Here is a 14362-nt window from a genome sequence, read left to right as displayed (position 1 = left end):
CCTCACATGTGCACATATAATTCACAACTGGTTCTAACATACCCCGAATGAAGTGAAGGTTGCCAGTCTCAGTTTTTCACAGTGGTAAGTGCTATTACATATGTTTTAGTAGCCTTTGCTTCATCTGCTTGTTCCAGGCTATAGTCTCTGTCTTAAAGACCTATCCCTAGACCTTCAAAATTCTAAATAATACAAATATTTATTCAAATATTGTTATGGTCATTTCGGCCGCTGCAAGTGAATGCCAGCCAAGGATTAAGAGTTACCCAGTATCTTCCCCAAAAGAGCTTGAAAGCTCAAAGGTATTTCAGCGCTCACCTATCGCCATGGACTCGAATGATAATCTGGGAGGAAAGCCCGCTGTCAGCTCGAGTTTCCTGTATAAAAATAAATTCAATGGCAACTTCTCGGAAGATGGTGACGAGGCGGAGATAGACACCTCCGATGATGCCGGCACCATGAATAACGATACCGAAACCGATGCCATCACACTCAAAACTTTAACCAGCAGGCAGAAGATACCACCGGAGCAGGAGCAGCCGGAGCTAGAGCAACTGCCTTTGAGTTCCTTTGTCCGAACGAAATCGGTGCCGGACAGTAGGTTCTCGGGATTCCTAAGGGTCTTGGCCCGCAGCTTGCAGCACTGTTCGGTGAGGATTGCCGCAGGCTTTGGGCTGAGTCGGCAGCCAAATGCTTGGTACAAGAACTGCTGGAACACTCCCGGCTCCCAAACCCAGAGAATCCACAGAGGGGTGATAACCCTTGCTCCTGAGTCCATGGCAACGATGCCGAGAGGAATTGCTAGCTCTACAACCCTTTAATACCTCCTCCTACTGAACTGAAGCCTTCTCTTTTGATAAATTTAAATGTAAAACACTTGAAGGGTTTTTTAACTCTTTCTTTTTTTTTTTTAACTAAATGAATGAATGAAAAATTCAAATATATATTTTTTTATATTTTATATTCTATTTAAAGACTGAAGCAGCGGCGAAGTCAATGAATCAAAATATTTAGCCAGAAATATGTTGATCTTTGTGCAACAAAACGCCGCAAATATTTACAAAAAACCAAAAGCTGAGAGAGACGAGAGGTTCATTATCGTTTGCTTGAGAATTCCACTCGATATTATTGCACTTTATTGTGATTTCCATTGATTTCCATGTTTCAATTACCAAACGAACCGACAAATCGACGTTGTAGGAAGTCGAAAAGCCATCAAAATGAATCAATTATTGAGACAGACTGAGGACTTCCCCCGCTGGTCCAAGTGTGCTTTCAAGAGACCGTAGCAAATCGATTCATTTGCAGATGGCGATGATGATTGGACATGACAAAGCAGAACAGAAGTTGAATAACATTTGTGATCATTTATAATGATAATAATAATTATAATAATTGCTATAAGCATATTCAACTATTCGGATTCCAATTCCGATTCCGATTCCGTAGATTCCATAGATACAAAGCAAACAGATACACAGATCAAATCAAATATTTACTGCCACCAATCGACCATTAAATCCCATTAAAGTGTGCAATTATTTGAGCCATGGTCCAATTGTCTTCTGTGTTGTGATCAATGGCCAATTGAAGAGTACGTGACGCCAACACATACACTCGATAAACTCGGTGAACTCGGTTGGAAACAAAGCTGTTTAAGTCAGGAAGTTGATCGGAAAGATCGATGAGCTATTATCTCTGAGGTTCACGGATCAAGATTAAGTAAATTTGGCTTAACAAAGGATAACTTGGAAAAATCAAAATTTTTATTTATTTCATGAAAAATTTAACATATTTAAGACAATAAGGCATGAATTTTAAATCAGAAATTTGTTTTGTTTTAATTTGTATGAATTTTATAAATCTGTATACTTTATTTACAATTTCTTAAAATAAATTTTTGAGATTTTAAAACGTTTAAAATTTGTATCAATATTTGAAAGTTTGTTTACAATTTTTATCAACTTTTTATCGAATTTTAACAATATTTATCGAATTAATAATATTTTTATCAAATTTAAAATTTTTATTTTTAATTTTTATAATTTTTCATTAATTTTTAAAACATTTTTCAATTTTTTATAAAATGATTACAATATTTATCAATTTTTTTTTAACTTTATCTATAAATTTATATAAAAGTTTACAATATTTTCAATATTAAAGATAAATTAAATAATATTTTTTTAGTTAAATTTATAATAAAACTAGTGATATAAATATTTAGTCATTAAATTAAAATTTTAAGAATATTTAAATTTTCGATGTTTTCAATATTATAATATTAATATAATTATTATTAATATTATTCTCAATATATTGCCCCAAAATATACTCTACAGAAACTAATGAGCTTCTTCCGTTTTACCTTAGAAAAAAAAAAAAAAAATTCAAAACGGCCTACGCCTCCCAACTCAATAGTTCTTACTAATCAAAGCACAAAGTTTCCCACTGACAAAAAAATCTTTCCGTTGCTCCCCAAGGTCGCTCGTAGTGACTAAGAATTTCTCGACTTTGAATTGTATAAGCCCAAAGGTCTTAGAGGTTGACTCTGAGGCCTGATTGGCACCTTTGTAACAATCAAATAACTGGCTGTTCAGGTTCAAAGCGGCACTCCACAGGTAGCAAGTCTACCTGTATATACATATATGGGTCACTAATCACGATCCACGGTCGTTGAGAGGCGAAACCTGATCATTACACACTTCCGCTGTTAGATGTAAGAATGCTATGAATGACATGAATATTAAGTTCGTAATCCCTTATTAATGTATTATTCTTACAACTTATCATGATTTATCGCAGCCAATTAATATTTCCACGCATTTACTTCTCTCTTTTATTTACAGGTGAGTAACTGAGTCTCTGAGTGAGTGGCTGCTGCTGCTGCTATGCAAATGCAAATGCAAATTCCAAAGCAGAGATCAAGTTCATTGGGTCTGGGTCAACTGCTGGCGGTGCTCCTCGCTTGTCTAACGGAGCCCAACAAGTTGACTGACCTCTAACTGGAACGGTAACACATGTGTCGGAGCCGGAAGTTATCTGCAGATGATCCGCAGATACTTCCGCTGGCCCTTGACCCACATTTCCATTTTCCTTTGTGTTTTTTTTTTTGCAGATGTTTTGCATATATTTTTATTGTGTTTCTTTGGCCAAGAAATCTGAGAGTCTAGGGCAAGTCCGTCAACTCTTGGTGAAATTTTCTTATTGTATTTTATTTATATATTTTTGTTTAACATGGTCACGTAGACGTTCAGTCTCCATCTGGCCGAGTTTGGTGGGCGTGGCACGCGGCGTATACGTAATGTGTGGACAATGATTAATTAAAATAAACATTTGAAAAATTGAAATTAGCCAAGAGTTTTGACAAACTAATTAGGCATAAATGTGTATGGAGAGAAAAAAAATCCGATATAATATATCAACAAATAAGTCGTGCTTAATAATAGTTTGAAAATATCGATAAGTTGCAAATATTGAATTTTTAAATATCACCTTATTAAGCTGAAATATCAATTTAATAAAACAAATTCTGTAAAAAACATACTGAAATTATAGCAAATTTTAAAATTTAAATTTTTAAAATATCGAATTTAATGCATTTAACAATAATGTCGCAAAATTTGAATATGTACATTTTGAACACACAAAAAATATCGCATTTGACTTAAAATTTTAGACATTATCCAAAAAGATCTGATTTAACATAACAAAAATGTCGTAAAAGTTAATATTTAAATTTTGTAAGTATCGAAAATATCGCATTTAACATAAATATATCGATATTATCGATATTTTATTTTATTTTTATTTATTAAACAAATATGGATCTTTAAAATAATATTTTAAATACAAACTTAAAACCTTTAAAACCCCATTTAAAATTCTAACATTTTTTAATACAAATACCCCCCAAAAAATAATGAGGGTATCTCCGCCAGATTAGACCTTGAACTTGCCTGAACCACCACAGCTATTAAGTCGTGTGATTTGTGCTTGTGCTCGTGTCCGTTGTAAATTGCTCGTTGTCTTGGACATTTTGCATTAATTAGGCATCAAATCTGGTTTTTCATGCTCATCTCATCATCATGAGATTTTGGTTGGTTAGAACAAAAAGTGGGACAGGGACAGGGACCACATACTTAGCACATCTCCTCTCGATATATCGGAAATGGGTGATTTTTTAATTTTGAGTTAATTTGATTAGACCAACTTTTGAGAGTGTTTCCTTCCGGCTTCCGATGCTCGTACAACATGAAAATTGTTGACCAAGGCTGCGTGGCCTGACAGAATAGATGATTTATAGCACTTGGATTGGTCTGACTGGGCCAGTTGAGTGGTCATATATCTTGTATCTATTTTTAAGGGGCGTTGCTAGTCCAACCATATAAATGTATATGTCTATATGTATGTTAGCTGTGAAAATGGTTGTCTTGTGTCTGGCGGTAATTAAATTCGTTGACTTGCGTGTTGTTGTGTCTTTTTTTATGACCGCGCCCAAAAGTTAGGCTATATGTCAGCACGAAAGTCCAAGGCAGAGTTGACAAAAACATAAAAAAAATATATGTAGGTTTATAATTTAATAAATTAAGTAATAAATTAATTTAATATTACAATATATTAACCGTTTTGTTTCTTTTTTAAAACAAAAAATATATTTCAAAAGATTTAAATTTATTTAATTTTTTTAAAAGCTTTTTATGCTTTTCCTAAAAACACATTCCTAACAGCAACTTCTTTCCCAAAACCCTACAACTTGAACAAAATTACCAAGAAAATATTACAATACAATTTTTATAACCAAAACTAATATCCAATTAGGGGATAGGCCATGAATTTATATCAGACACGCAATGCGGTATCCATTCATAGCTGCTTTTGCTTTTGCTTTTGCAGCTTTTGCTTACTTCATGGGGCATTGCCTGCTTTTTGGCTGTAAGAAAATAATCTTAAATAATGAAATTCCGTTAACGCTTTTTATGCTTCATTTATGCAAATTTAATTTATTAAATAGAATGTCGTTTAAATAATGCGTGTGTATGGGTAGGGAGTTACCTATAAATAGTCAAACAATATGCATATAATAAAATTATCATATCCTAGAACTTAGCATAAATAATACGTAATACGTAACCAGAAAAAAAATATTGACAACAATTACTAAAGATAAGGATATATCTAGGAATACAGCATATAGTTGGGGTGTGTGTTCTTAGTGTGTGTGTTTATATATATACAATATATATTTATTCTATGACTCGATTTTTGTTATCTATTTTCTTCTTGTCGTCTTGCATTGGATCCTTTTGTGGGTTTTTTAAAGATGAGATTCAAAAGATACTTCTTTTAACTCTTTAGCTGATTTTGTCAATATAAATAATAAGATGCATAACGTCAGCTTGGCTCTAAGTTCTCTCTTTAATCTCTTTTGGAATATTAATAAAAACCCAGAAAGTGAGAGAGAGTTTTATACGCTCTTAACTTTTTTGGGCTTACGTTACGCATCTTATTTATTTTTATTTTTTTTTTTTACATAATCCTTGGCTTCTTCTTCTTTCACTTTCCTCAGTTTTAAATTGAAAATGTAGATTTCTCTGGTAGATAGAGCTTCTGGCTGTCCCTCCACTGCCTCTTCCATGGAGTTTTCCCTCTCGACAAGTTACTTTAGCAATGGCAAACATTTTGAGTGTGTAAAGCTAATGGACCCCTGAGCACAAAATCTGGAGTTGACTGCTCTCCCTCTTAGCTATCCGCATAGCTGACGACGAGTGACGGTGATGTGGTGTTGCCTTTGAGATTACTATTACTACTACTACTACTGCTGCTCTCCAAGATGTCTCTGAGTGTCCTTGGGGTGGTAGTGGTGGTGGTGATGTTGCTGTTGGCAGGCGGTGGGGACAGTGTTACCCCTTGAACGACAACACCACTCTCCGCTGGCTCAGCATCCCGGACTGCTGTGGCCTGACGCTTAACCTTGTACTCGGGATTCGTTAGCCAGTCCTCCTTGATAAGATCGGCACCCTTTTCTGCAATCATAATGACCGGAGCATTTGTATTTCCACTGCTAATCGTTGGCATAATACTAGCATCGATCACTCGCAGTCCCCGGACGCCATAGACTCGCAGACGGGGATCCACCACTGCCTCGGGATCCCACGCTGGTCCCATTTTCGCTGTGCCACACGGATGATAGATGGTCATCGATATGGTCCGGACATGGCACTCCAAGTATGCGTCCGAAAGGAATTTGTGATGCTTGCAATTGGGCAAGGGTTTGCGCCACAACCTCGACCCAAATTGCTTAAAGACCTGGGCCTCGGCCACCCTTAAGGCTATCTTGGCGCCCTCGACCAGAGTCTTGGCATCCAGCGGATCGTCAAAGTAATTGGCATTAATCAAGGGATAATGAAAGGGATTCGACGAGCGTAGCTTCACCGATCCCCTTGATCTTGGTCTCAAAAGCAGGGGCATTATCGTCCAACTATCCTTGTTTGCAATGGGATGATAGACCTCCTGGTAAACAGATTCCTTCAAGCCCAGCACTTTTTTCACCCTGGCACCGTTGTCCGAATTAATGGATGCGGGTGCCATATGAAACTGTATATCCGGCCAGTCGAGACTGCGATTGGAGTAGGGTGTATGGACAAAGGCCAATCCCTCGACGCCGCCCAAAGTGGTCATGGGTCCGCGTTCCCTCAAGACATACTGAAAGGTAACGGCTGTGGGATTGAAACGATCCTGGACAATGGCCACTGGTTTGTCCACTAGAAATGTTAGTCCGCCCATTCCCACATGATCCTGCATATTCTCACCCACTGGGAGATCCTGAAGGACGCGTATTCCATGCTTTTCCAAATGCTTTCGTGGTCCCAGGCCCGACAACATCATCAGTTGTGGTGTATTAATGGCGCCCGCCGATAGAATCACCTCACGCCTGGCCGCTATCCTATACACCTTCCCGTGTTTCACAAACTCCACCGCCTGGGCACGCATTGTGCCCGGTTCCACGATGATCCGGGTGACATGTGAATTCATTGAAAGATGAAAGTTCTTGCGCTGCCTGATGGGTCGCAAAAAAGCCTTGGCCGTTGAGCAACGTGATCCGCGACGTATGGTGCCCTGGGCGATCATAAAGCCAGCCTGTTGGGCGCCATTTATGTCACGATTTTCATAGCCCATCTGTGTTCCAGCTTCCACGAAGGCGGCCACCAATGGTGAGTGCCAAGGAGATTCCTGAACGGTTAGTAATCCACCGCGACTGTGATATTGATTATTGGCCAAATATGGATTACGATTATCCTCAGATTTTTTGAAATAACGCAAAACATGATCATAATCCCAGCCAGGATTGCCCAGGGAAGCCCAATGATCATAATCGTTGCGATTGCCGCGTACATAGAGCATATAATTTAAGACAGAGCTGCCGCCAAGGACACGTCCTCGGGGCCAATTGCAGCGATTATTCTGCATTCCCAGGCAGGCCTTCGTCGAGGGTTCCGTCTTGTAGCCCCAGTCCAGTTTGCTCAACTGCAGATATGCCGCCAGCGAGGGCACATCCGAGATCTCGTTCTCATCGGGACCGGCCTCTATCAACAGGACCTTCCATTTCCTCACTTCGCTAAGGCGATTGGCCACCACAGCACCCGCCGATCCACTGCCCACCACTATGAAATCGTATTCGGGATAGAGATTTAATTGATCCAGTGGCCTTGATTCAGGATCGACGGCATCGTAGCGATAATAGGTGATGGCTGCCAGCATTAGGGGTATTAGCCAAAGGCCAGTGGTCACCACGCCGAAAGTGGACTTTATCACAGTGGTTATGAAGAGGAGATTTAGCACCATGTTGGACGGGAGGGTTCTTGGGGGTTTTTATGGAAGATTTAAGTAGGTTTCTACAAGGCTTTTCTCGAGTCTGGATTTTCCTTATCCTTTTTTTGTTGTTATTTAAAAATGTTCTTTGATATTTTCTTCTCTCCAAATCTAGCACCTAGCGTTTCTTTCTTTTGTGCATGGCGGGGCTCCGGGTTTATGCTTTTTTCTTTAAGATGCTAAGCTTTTAAGCTTTTTTATTACTTTTTTTGTTTTTAGTGTGGACTCTTTAGAGTTTTTGTAAGAATCTGTTCGAATTTCCTTAAGCCGTTTTCTTTTAAACAGTTCAAGAGGTTTTAAGTGCTGTACTTTCTTGATTCTTTGCTGATTTTCCAGTTTTCTTCCTGATTTTCCTGATAAAATTTTCCTTATCCTTGCTGATTTTGCAGTTACTATTTTCTTTATCCTTAATAGTTTTTGAAATCCTTTAATTTTGCGTGTTAACTTGGTGTAATCCTGGTGCTCTTCTTGTGCTTGTCGTCAGCCAACTGAAAGTAAAATAAAATCGAGTCTATGAGAAAGAGCTTTGAGTTGATTACAAAATATAAGACATAAAACTATCTTAATACATTAAAAAAACCGAAAAACAATCTAAATGCATTACCTAAAAAACCCCATTTAATTTGGAATTTATGCTAGCTTACTTCACCGGTGATTGTGCATTCCCAGCCAACGATGTTACCAAACTTTAGAGTGCAACATTGTGCCGCTCTTCTACTAGTGTCCAACGAACCGAAAACAAAAATCTAATTATTATAATGACTTGCTCCATATGAAGTAACCCCAGTTATAGCCACGTTCTAAAGCATAATCAAATCAATATTAAAATGTAAGCCGATTTGCTTAACTTAACACTTGCTTAACTGAATTGCAACAACCACAAACCTACATTTCCTATCCAATTTCGTTGGATATGTTAACATCAAACGACCTTGACGATGTAGCTGGCCACATTTCCAAAAAAAAAAAAAAAAAGGGGGGGCTGTTGGCGGCTTTTCAAAATGTAAGCCATGTAAATGCATTTAACCATCTTTTATTTGTTTGTCTTTCCAATTCGTCGGCCGTTTTTTCGGTTGGATTACAACAATATCATGTATATATATATATATTTACTGACGTAACTCGTCGAGAGACCCTACAGCTTTATTTTTTTTGCTTTATTTATTTAGTTTTATTATTATAATTTTTTTTTTGGCTATTCGTAATTGGCGTGCTACGAAATTTGTTGGGTTTCGATTCGATTCGATTGTATTACGAGCATTTTGTGTCTAAGCTTAGCTTAAAACTCAGCGGAATCTGAGAAAAATAAAGCCGACAAACACATGAGGCAATTTCTAGTTTTATTTTCAGATATATGTATGTATATTTTTTTTTCTCATTTCTTGTTTGTTGTTTAGTTGTCATCGCGCGGGTGTTGAAACCGTATTTGTTGTGCGGCATTTCAAGGGGCTTTCAGTCGAAATAGTGGGTGTGAAAGCCTACCAACAAAAAATTCACACACCTGACCTAATGAGTGTGAGAGTAAAAGTAACAGGTGATAGACAGAGAAATGATTAACGATGTGGCCGCCGCATTAAAGAAATTAAGTAGAAGCGAATTCATTTTTCTCGCTCAATAAATTCATTCACTTTTTGATTAATACAAAGCAACCTCTAATTTAAGCCAATATCATTAAGAAATGTAGATTTGATTTTGATTTTAGAAAACTAAATATTAAAGAAAATTATGTTTACATTTTGTTAAAGAACTAATACATAATATAATAATAACAAGAAAGGAAGCTAACTTCGGCACGCCGAAGTTTGTATACCCTTGCAGATTGGTTTTGATGTTTATTTTATAGATTTAAATGCTGAAAACACTCACAAAACAGAGTTTCATTACATTTTACCTATACTTATTATGTTTACAGTTTGACAGTTACAGTTTTACATTCTCAGCTTTATATATTTTATACATTTACCGATCGCTTCTATGGCAGCTATAAGATATAGTTGTCCGATTTTTATGAAATTTATACCAAAATTCTAGAATAATAAAAAAAACGTATATCTCAGAGTAAATAAAAATGCGTTGAAAAACAACGAAGCTATAATTTTATTTCTATTAATTTCTCGATCGTTCCTATGGCAGCTATATCATATAGTCGTCCGATTTTCATAAAATTTTTACCAAAATTCTGGAATAATATAAAATGGCTATATCTCAAAAATGATGCAAAAATATTGAAAAACAGCCAAGTTATACTTTTTTTTCTAAAAATTTATCAAACATTTGTATGGCAGCTATATGATATAGTCGTCCGATCCGGCCCGTTCCGACATATATAGCAGTGAGAGCATATAGAAGACTATATGCAAAGTTTCATTCAGATAGCTTTAAAACTGAGGGACTAGTTTGCGTAGAAACAGACAGACAGACAGACGGACAGACGGACAGACAGACAGACGGACAGACGGACAGACAGACAGACGGACAGACGGACATGGCTAGATCGACTCGGCTGTTGATGCTGATCAAGAATATATATACTTTATAGGGTCGGAAACGTCTCCTTCACTGCGTTGCAAACTTCTGACTGAAATTATAATACCCTGCAAGGGTATAAAAATAATAATAAGTCTTTATAATCATAATACCCTAGTAAAAGAAGGACAAAACTAGCTCAAGTTACTGTCACGGTCGCCAAAAATAATAACAGTACATTTTATAAAGTTTTGAGGCTCTATAAATATTTTTAATACAATTTTTCTTTTTACACTATAAATGAAAAATATCTTTGAAATATTTTTAAAATATTTAGCATATTTACGAATTTTTTTTTTTTTTAATTTAACTGTTAATACAACTCAATCCAAATGAAATTCTCTTATCTTTCTGCAATTTCACCTGAAACTCGGCTGCCACTCTGACATAATCGATTTCAATGTCGATTTCTTATCACAAAAAAAAAAAAAAAAAACTAAATAAAAAAACAACATCAAATAAAAATAAATAAAAACCCGCTCTTTTTGTCGGTGGCCAAGTGAAAGGCCGGTGGACGAGACAGGGCCGCAACCAGCAACTACCCAAAAACAGGTGGCTATCGAAGCCATCAAGGCGAACCTTTCCATTCGAAAAGAGATGCAGATGCAGTTACAAATACAAAGACAAAGACAAAGACAGGTACAGATACAGTACCTCAGACTGGCGACGGATACACCATTTCTTTGGCAATTTCTTGCCCGATTTATTGGCTTTTCTTTAGGGTTTTTATTATTTTGTGTGTGTGTGATTTGTTTTTTGTGCGAAAAAACACAACAAAATCCGTTGTAAAAATGTCGAAAAAAAAGTTGCACGAAATTGGGTCAGCAGCGGCAAAGCAGACAGCAAACGAGTTTAGTTTTGCGGCTCCGGGACCAGGTAAACCTGTTGGCCCGGCTCCGGTCCGGTCCGGCCTGGAGTTATCCCCCGATATCTCCCCCGATTTCCTATCGACATGCGTCATTTTACAATTGAGAAAAAAAAGTGCCCACAAAAAATCGAAATATCTGTAAATGCGTTGTTGGTAACAGTTTTTACAGCTGTCAACGGAATATTAGGAGCACTTAGAAAAATTTAAATGAAATTCTTAAAGATTAAAGAATTTTGGGGAACTTTGAAAAATGCTTTTGCTTTAGTCTAAATTCCATTTTAAAATATTTAATAAATAGAGCCCAGAAATGCTCTTAGCGCTTGACTTGCACTAAAATTCCCAACAGGTTCTAGCAACAAATTTCATTTGTTAAAACCCAATTCTCGAATTCGAAGGCCAACGCAATCAGTGCTCAGTAATTTACTACTACTATTTACTATTCAATAAATAAATACTTTTTTTGTGCAAAATTTTGTTAAAGTTAAAAGTTCCTTAGGCCTATTATTTTGACCACAACTATGAATTTTTGCTATTGACTAAAGCCAATTAGACTTCCTGTCCGGCTGAAGGCCACGATCACTGATCACTGATCACTGATCACTGATCACTGATCACTGACTTCCTCTCTTCACATTATGTACTGTAGTGTTTTTTTGTAGTTTTTTTTTTTCCTATTCGCTTTGGTTAGCACCCACGCTCACGCACTTGATCATGATGATTGAAACAATTAAAGTGATTTGCTTGGCGATTTTGTGCGCTAATTTGGTGAAGACAAACGCAGACATCACTCAGTCAGTCATTCACTCATTCGGTTATTATTATTTTCCTTTTTTTTGATGAAGTCGTTTTGGGTTCACCATATTTCAGTGTCAGTCGGTGGTGTCATTTGGTGGTGTCAGTCACCTTGATGCCAAAGTAGTGATGTTGGGGGGGAAGGAAAACATATGTCATTGTGTCAATGACTCGATTTCGCCCACAAAACCGCCAACAACAGCAGCAGCAGCAATCACAGCAGTAACAGTATTCAAAAATGGTGCAATTAATTAATTATAATACTTAATTGCCTAGCGGCAAATTTCATTTAGCTGCAACAACACCTAGGGAAATGCCGGCAGCAAAAATGTTGCAAGCTGCAAACTTGCAACTTACTTGCGGCTGTGCGGTGCGTGCCAAATGTTAATTAAACTATGCACTGACCATTAAGGCATTAAGACCAATAAATAAGAAAATTAGAAAAAATAGCAAAAAGAAAACAAAACAAAATATTTATTTACGACTTGACATTAAATTTAATACTTTAAGAAAAATAGGAAAACAAGGAAGCTTGTCTTTTATAAAAATATATCTATGTATATAATTAATTTTAGATTCCTACAAAATAAATACCTTCTCATTATAACAAAGCCTAAATTGAGCTTGTAATTCCCAAAAACAAATTCAGGTTCAAAGTTTACCTTTTTTATTATCATCTTTAAATAAATACTGAAAATTATATATATAATATATAATTATTTAGTTATGTATTTTTATTATAAATTTGTATAGTGTTTTATATTTTATAAAAAAAAAAAAAATTATTAAAAAAAACTATTAACTTCCAGCTTCAATGTTACTTTTAGGGTTACAATTTGAGGTTTTCTATTAAGCAAAACCCTTAGTCAGCCCTAATGTCTCCTCAAAAATGTTGTTATCAAATATGGGCGTGGTCTACTACTCCCTCCCTTCTCTCTCTGCGTCTCATGTTTATTCCCTCTTTTAGCCACAAAGCAAATGCAAATTTCTTTTTAATGTCTGCCCAAGCATAATGTTAAAAAAAAGGAACAATTGTTGTTGCTGCGGCAACTGATGTTGCCATTGTGAAACTGCTGCTGCTGATGCTTGTGATGCTGATGCTGATGCTCAGCGGCAAAGACAAGTCTTTCTATTGTCTTTTAGTGTTGCAAAAAGAAAAATGTAAAGAAAAAAAAAAGGAAAGAGTGTCCCCCACATGTTACAGCAATAGTAACATCTACAGCAGCAGCAACATCAAGACAATGACAGTGGCCAACAACCGTTAGTGTTGCTTCTGTAGCCTAGTGATATTCAAAAGCACTGAAAAAAAATATATATTAAACCAAGAAAAGGGAGTACGAAATATAATTAGAAATTAAGTAAGCTTCAGATGAGGATTTAATAGAAAAAGTCTTTAAAATTAAAGATTAATTTAATAAAATAATTTAAAATAACATTTAAAAAATTTGTTAAAACCTTGCAATTTTATTTAATTCTTTAAGTTTAAGTCTTTTCTGATGTATATTTTTATTAAAAGTTTAGGCAGTAAACTGTTTTTAAGAATTTTTTTTTTAATTTGACATTAAAAAAAAATCATCTCAGTTTTAGACTTTTCTTTCTCTGTAGCCTTTTTTTTGTTTTGGCTCCGTGAATGTATCTCATAGTTTAATACCGTTTTTATACAGTTTTTTTTGTTTTATTATTATTATTTTTTTATTATTATTTTTGTGGGTGGATTGCTTAAGTATTGTGCAAACATAAACCAAAACCTATGTAAGGTTTTTAGTGTTGCAGTTGAGTGCATTTCATTTGCAACTCTTTTCACCCAACGGTAATAAGTGAAGTTTAATTTTAACTTGTTTTGGGTTTTTCTTTTTTAACCACACCGGCAACAACAGGTGTCTGAAACCTTAACCCGCACAATTAACCCCTTTTTTTTCGCTGATATTTTTATATATCTATTTTTTTTTTTTCACTTCACTTGCTTCTCTGGCTTACTTGCAATTCTTAGCCCACGTAGCCTGGCACTTTGGCACTAAATCGATCACAAAAACGGCGTCCTTTGTCTCCGAATTGAAAAAAAAAGTATTGTAATAAAAAAATTATATATTTTTAGTTAATAATTTTTTTGAACCGCTGACTGCGTCTGCGCGGCTGCGTTGCACGTAGTCAACTGAACGGCGGGCTTGCCGCGAAATTCCGAAGAGCCTCAGCGACTAGTTGAGCCAAGCTTCAGTTCAGCTTCAGCTTTGGCGGAGCAGCTGTTTGTTGCATATTATTGGCACATCGAGCGTGTTCGGTGCCAACGTGTTTGAGGCTCTGATA

At 36.2% G+C, this 14362-nt stretch overlaps 3 protein-coding genes across 7 annotated transcripts in view; 2 read left to right on the top strand and 1 right to left on the bottom strand.

Moving 5' to 3' along the window:
- Flo2 (flotillin-2) overlaps positions 1–14362 on the top strand; it is a 115697-nt gene that overhangs the window by 24951 nt on the left and 76384 nt on the right. The gene's annotated exons all lie outside the window — the stretch shown is intronic.
- On the top strand, positions 112–897 carry LOC121502170 (uncharacterized). The gene has a single exon (XM_041775174.2). The coding sequence runs from the start codon at positions 216–218 to the stop codon at positions 819–821; it is 606 nt and encodes a 201-aa protein (XP_041631108.1). The 5' UTR covers positions 112–215; the 3' UTR covers positions 822–897.
- Positions 5027–14180, bottom strand: LOC108079181 (glucose dehydrogenase [FAD, quinone]). The gene is made up of 2 exons (XM_070288617.1): positions 14036–14180; positions 5027–8360 (listed from the first exon to the last, which is right to left on the bottom strand). The coding sequence occupies exon 2, from the start codon at positions 7843–7845 to the stop codon at positions 5743–5745; it is 2103 nt and encodes a 700-aa protein (XP_070144718.1). The 5' UTR covers positions 7846–8360; positions 14036–14180; the 3' UTR covers positions 5027–5742.

Source organism: Drosophila kikkawai, chromosome X (assembly GCF_030179895.1).
Source record: "Drosophila kikkawai strain 14028-0561.14 chromosome X, DkikHiC1v2, whole genome shotgun sequence".
Classification (NCBI taxonomy): Eukaryota; Metazoa; Arthropoda; class Insecta; order Diptera; family Drosophilidae; genus Drosophila; species Drosophila kikkawai.
This window is presented reverse-complemented; position numbering and strand designations above follow the sequence as displayed.